The sequence below is a fragment of the Rousettus aegyptiacus genome, unplaced genomic scaffold (assembly GCF_014176215.1).
Source record: "Rousettus aegyptiacus isolate mRouAeg1 unplaced genomic scaffold, mRouAeg1.p scaffold_m13_p_2, whole genome shotgun sequence".
NCBI classification, from domain to species: Eukaryota; Metazoa; Chordata; class Mammalia; order Chiroptera; family Pteropodidae; genus Rousettus; species Rousettus aegyptiacus.
Genome location: NW_023416295.1, coordinates 74,953,955 through 74,960,059, shown reverse-complemented (window position 1 = coordinate 74,960,059; position 6,105 = coordinate 74,953,955). Strand labels below are relative to the sequence as shown.

General features: G+C 49.7%; 1 protein-coding gene across 1 annotated transcript; it reads right to left on the bottom strand.

Annotated features, from left to right (window-relative positions):
• Positions 1 to 900: 900 nt before the first annotated feature.
• Positions 901 to 4,710, bottom strand: CXCR4 (C-X-C motif chemokine receptor 4). The gene is made up of 2 exons (XM_016145420.1): positions 4,585 to 4,710; positions 901 to 2,477 (listed from the first exon to the last, which is right to left on the bottom strand). Exons 1-2 carry the CDS (start codon positions 4,597 to 4,599, stop codon positions 1,431 to 1,433), a joined length of 1,062 nt encoding a protein of 353 aa, XP_016000906.1. The 5' UTR covers positions 4,600 to 4,710; the 3' UTR covers positions 901 to 1,430.
• Positions 4,711 to 6,105: the final 1,395 nt, after the last annotated feature.

The following is a 6,105-nucleotide window of genomic DNA, read 5'->3' as shown; positions in this document are numbered from 1 at the left end:
GACTCCAAAATCTTGTGCAAAATATGAGCAATGGGGAGCTTGCTTCAGTGATCCTTTCTTCTGAGCTCAGAAAGCACTAATTAAACTTTTATCTGCTTGACTGAACCCTTGGGGTGCTAGGTGTTGCAATAGATTGTGTTGATATTTACATATAAGATATTGTAAGAGGGGTATTTTTGGCATGGTTAATTTTATGAAGAAAACATTCACTTTTGGCTTTATTTTCAATAACAGTTCAGTTGACTTATGACCAGGTGTTCTGGGTGATAATAGTGGGTAATGGTTAAGAGCGAGGTCTGGAATGAATGACATTAGCTCCTGGTATGCCCCCTTGAAAGTGCAAGTTATGGAAAGTCTCTGAATTTCAGTTCTCCTGTCTATGAAAAGGGAGTGAGGCTATCTACACTGAGAGGAGTAGATGAGAAAAGTATACATTAGTCATACAATGCCTAGCATGGCACAGACCTGGATTATACAAGGGACAGTAGTAGTAAAATCTAACATGGTATTGCATACCTTTTCTTCTTTATGTATATCTATCCTTCAGAAAGATTGCCTTTCGTAGGGATAGGTACTGGCTAGATATTTCTAAATTTCATGGGTGAAAAGTGGTTAGGATTTCAGATTTTGAAGTTACCTTACCTGGTTTGAAATATTGGCTGTACTACTTACCAATTGTCTTTGACTAAGCCACTTCAGCTTTCTGTGCTTTGGTTCCCTGCTCTATAATATGCAAGTAATAATGGAACCAGAGTCTATCTTGAGTTGTGACTAGGATTAAGTAAAATATTATAACTAATACACCTAGGACAGGGCCTGGCATTTCATGAATGTATCTATTGTTGTTATTTTTGACTTCTGTCAGCCAAAGGAATGTCAACAGAAATCAGAACATAACACTAAATTTTTCAAGTACTTTTATTAACAACTTAATACAAGACTGTACATTTTATGTGCTGAAGTCAACCCACCCCAGAAAACTGAAAAACCAGCATTTCTACACTTCAGGCTTTGGTTCTAAGTGCCACCTTCTACGGCAAAAATCACATAGTGTAACCTAACAATTTAACAACAGGAAAAAAAAAATGTTCCACTTAGAATGGAAAGATTACTTATGCACAAACAGCTGAGGATCATTTCTAGCTTACGTGATTCACTACACATTCTGGAATGTTCAGTTCCCTTTTCTAGTCTTATAACCAGACATACAGCAACTAACAACTTGGCCACAGGTCCTGCCTAGACACTCATCAACATGAAACAAAAAAATATTTATATAAATAAGTCAATTAACCACAGAAACTAAAGAAACACAAGGAAAAAATCCAATGCTCAATAAAAAACTATACAGTATTGGTCAGTCTTTTACATTTCAAAAAATGTGTAACTTAAAAAAAAAAGTTCTTTGATGTGTAAGTTCTATATCAGTGTTAGCTGGAGTGAAAACTTGAAGACTCAGACTCGGTTGAAACAGAAGAATGTCCACCCCGCTTTCCTTTGGAGAGGATCTTGATGCTGGATCCTCTGCTCACAGAGGTGAGTGCGTGCTGGGCAGAGGTTTTAAATTTGGCTCCAAGAAAGGCATAGAGGATGGGATTCAGGCAACAGTGGAAAAAGGCTAGGGCCTCGGTGATAGAAATCCACTTGTGCACAGAATTCTCAAAGTCACATCCTTGCTTGATGATTTCCAGGAGGATAAAGGAGTCGATGCTGATCCCAATGTAGTAGGGTAGCCAGCAGGCGAAGAAAGTCAAGATGAGGATAACTGTGGTCTTGAGGGCCTTGCGCTTCTGGTACCCCTTGGAGTGGGACAGCTTGGAGATGATAATGCAATAGCAGGACAGGATGACGATACCTGGCAGTATAAGGCCAACCAAGATGTGCTGAAACTGGAACACCACCAACCACAAGTCATTTGGGTAGAGTCGGTCACAGACATACCTGTCATCCCCAACCTGGACATTGGCAAAGATGAAATCGGGAATAGCCAACAGGAGAGCAGGGATCCAGACGCCAACATAGACGACCTTTTCAGCCAACAGCTTCCTTGGCTTCTGACTGTTGGTGGCATGAACGATAGCCAGGTACCGGTCTAGACTGATGAAGGCCAGGATGAGGACACTGCTGTAGAGGTTGACTGTGTAGATGACATGGACTGCTTTACACAGGAACTTCCCAAAGTACCAGTTTGCCACAGCGTCAACTGCCCAGAAAGGAAGCGTGAGGACAAAGAGGAGGTCTGCCACTGACAGATGCAGTCTGTACTTGTCTGTCATGCTTCTCAGTTTCTTCTGATAACCCATGACCAGGATGACCAATCCATTGCCCACAATGCCAGTCAAGAAGATGATGGAGTAGACAGTAGGCAGAAAGATACGGTTGAAATGGGCATTTTCCTCCCGGAAGCAAGGTTCCTTCATGGAGTCATAGTCTCCTGAGCCCAAGTCCTCCTCTGTGTAGTTATCTGATGGGTATATCTGCAAAAGAGGCCAGGGGATAGACATTCACTTTCAAGTTCAGCAGGCATTCCCCAAAGGTCAAAAAAAATTTTCTGGTATTTTAAGAAAGCAATTTATAAGACCCAACTCAGCCCAAGGTTTCTCTCCAGGAAATTCTTCTCCCCCTTAAGAACTGAGGGAAGGGCACAAGAGAATTATTTTAGAATCCTATTACCCTACTCCCCATCTTCCCGCATAGTCATTCCATTATATCCCTCTTTAGTAGAACCAATTACAAAATTCTTTGTTTAGAACAAAAGGGCGTGGAGAGTCTGAGAGTTTCAAAGTCACATCTTTGCTAAGTCTTCGCCCCGTCTAGAAAAAAGAAAAAAAAACCAACAACAAAACACAATGAGGCCACTCCTAGGCGGAGGCGGAGGCGGGGGCGGGGGCGGGGGCGGAGGCGGGGGGCGGGCGGGGAAGATGGGCTGCGGGGTGGGTAGAATCTCGTGTTCTGAGGAGCTGGGATTAATTTTCTGTGTGAAGATTTGCCAGTACAGGGAAGAGGGTAGGAAGGAGCCTTGGTGGTGGGGGCGGGGGGGAGAGGAGGTGTTGCGGGGGTGTCCCAAAGACTTGGTCTTCTAAGGCAAAAAAACATTTCCCCGTTTGTTCCTGATCTAAACACAAACCATTTTGTACTTCAAGCAACACGTAGTAGGCAAGAAGAATGCGGTCTGAAAGCAAAAGGCTTTCGGTGCTAGTGGGTATTGGGCAGGGGTGTCAGAAGTTGGTACCCCTTCCTTTTGCCCCCGCCTCGGCTGGCGCTCCTCTGGGGCATGCGTCTTTTGCCATACCCATGTTTATCACTTGGCAGGGTTGGGACGTTAGAGAGCGTAGCATTTTCCTGGGAGGGGAAGGTCATGGGGTCTGCACCAGTGGTCCCAGGCCCAAGTTTCATTTCCTCACTCTCCCGGGTCACTTTCCACCCCGCCACTGACTGATTCAGTTAATGGGGTTGGAGGTCTGCAGCCCGACGCTTCTAGGCGGAGGGCGCGCTGGGGCGGGTGGTCCAGCTCCCCCGGCCCTGCGGCTGCTCACCACGCCACGCTCAGCGCCCGCTGGCAGCAGCTACCTGGGTTCCGCCCAGCCGCGCGCGCCTTTGAATTGCGCGCCGCTGGAGGAAACGAAAAGCCTCCCTAGTAAAGGGTTTTCAAAAGCCTCCAGGAAACCACCGACGGTTAAACTGCGCAACTGGGCTCGACGAGAACCAAACGGTTTTCCCACTTGCACCTGCCCGTCTGCGCCGCGGCGGACCGCAGCCCAGGTGCCCTCCCAGTCTCTCACTCCAACCGCAGCCCCTGCCGCGCACACCTCGGGGTGGGTGCTACTGCGCGGGGACTGCTTATACTGCTTCGATGTCTGCATGATCCCAAGGGCCCACTCGCGGCGTTTCGGACGCGCGCCAGGTCTCTCCTTCAATCCCAAGGCGCGCGGGCTGCTCGGACCACCTCCCAGTAGCGACCAACACTCAAGACCCCTTAGGCGAGAGCACGGTGGGTCCGCTCGCCTTTCCTTCCCTCCGCTCACTGTGCCGGGGTACTGGCGCAGCTCCCCTGCCGCGCAGAATTTAGGAACACGCTCTCAACTGCAAGAGTAGTTCACAAGCGCCTTTGCCCGAAGTAACCCGGGACGCAGAGTCTCCCTCTGGGAACTCAGCTATGAGGCGCTGCTCTCCTCTTACTGCAGATCTCACGCAATTCGCACTAAGGGAAAGCCCCGTTTTCCCGAGGAGGAGACCCCTGGTCTGAGTCCCGGGACAGCCCGCACGTCTTCTCGCACTTGTGCACAGAATATTCTTAGGTTTGCAAACAGCGCGCGAGCCCGGCGCGCGTCCAGGACTCAAGGGGGAGACACAAGCATCCACCGAAACAGTCGTTCCAACCTTTCTCCTCTGCTTACAGAGAAAAAGATTCCAACTCTACTCTCCCGCCCCCATGTAGCCATGCACACGAAAACTTCCCATGTCCGTTCTCTGGGACACCCGCACCTCCAGGGTTCTGGTCGCTTCTGCTCGCTCCGAGAGGGGTTGCGCTCTAAGTTCATGTGTTTGTATATTTAAGAAAAAGCACGTTGAAATCGGACTTACATGGAACCCGTCCATGGTAACCGCTTGCTCTCCAGCCACGGTGGCTACCGGAGCACACAAGTCCTCACGGTCACTCTGCTACCTGCTGTCGCAGCCAACAGACTGAAGTTTCTGACCGAAGCTGGACTTATAAAAATACGCTCGGTGGGCGGCGCATGCGCCTTGTGGGTGCGCGGGCGGGGCCCCGAGGAGGAAGGCGGGGTAGGGGTGGGGGAAGAGGGGTAGGCGATGAGGAGGAGGGCACAAGAGAGGGGTGAAGGGTACCGGCTCCCGCGACCCCGGTGTGGGGTAAGCCCGGGAAGCCCCTGGTGCGCGCTGTTTGCTTGTTACCGTGTGAGTCTCCAGCTGGGGAGGGCATCCTGGAGGCAATTCCCCAACTTGGGAAAGCGAGATGCCCTTGGAGGGCGGTGGGAAGTGTGGGCGACCCATGCGTCTCAGTGTAGCTCGTCCATCCTTGATCACGTGGAAGAAACTCCAGACCTGCGAATGCTACAAATGGAGACATTGAAGCCCAGAGACAAGTGACTTGCCAGCGTAACCCAACCAGTAGGCGGCAATGCTGGTAGTGGGTCCAGCGTCAGACTCCATTCCCTGCTCTTACAGCAGACTCAGTCCGTTCAGAAAATAAAATAAATAAAGATCCCCCTTTTTTTTTTCAAGGCACAGCTGTGTATAACTATACATCCACACCCACAGAATAGTATCGGGGTCAGATGTAGACAATCAAGAAACGCGTTCAGAAGAAAGTAGGATGATTTGACATAATTCTAGAGGGAGACTGTCATAGAGAAGTAGATGTGTATTCCCGGGTGACCAATTCGTAAATGGGACTTTATATATACATGCTTTATTTAGCGAATAGTACTTTTTGTAATAGATCCTAAGGTAGTTGCACAGAATCATTCATTCTCACAACACCCTAACGGGTGTTATTACAGAGATGCATTTGGTCAGCAGATATTTACTGAGGACCGACTACGTGCCACACATGCACTGTTCTAGGCGCTGGGGAAACGGTGGTAAACCAGAGGATAAGATCCCCACATAGAGGAAACAAGAAGTAGGCCTTCAGAGATGGAATTCCGGGGCTGGACCGGGATTCCGAGCAGGGCTTGAACTCAGATCTTGGCGCCCCGCATCCGGTGTCTTTCAGGACTTTATGCTAAGGACAAACGTTGACACGGATGAGAAATAAGGTTGAAGAGGCAGGCGGGGTAGAGTGGGAGTTGGGGCTGGCACTTGCTGTAGGCTTCCAGACAGTGCGTTGCAGCCTCGCGCCACTTCCCGCCGGCCGGGAGCCTGGGTGGTGCGCGAGAGCGAGCGAGGGGCGGGGCCGAGAATTAGTGCTCCCGCCAGAGCCGCGACCGCAAGAGTGACAGCAAGGACCGAGATGCGAGCTTCACTGGCAAGAGCGATGATTGCTCTGAGACATGGAACTCAGACCCACCCCCGCACCCCCTTGTACGGTCCCTAGAAGAGGATCCTAAACACCACCCCTCTTTTCTTCCAGTCTGGAGATGT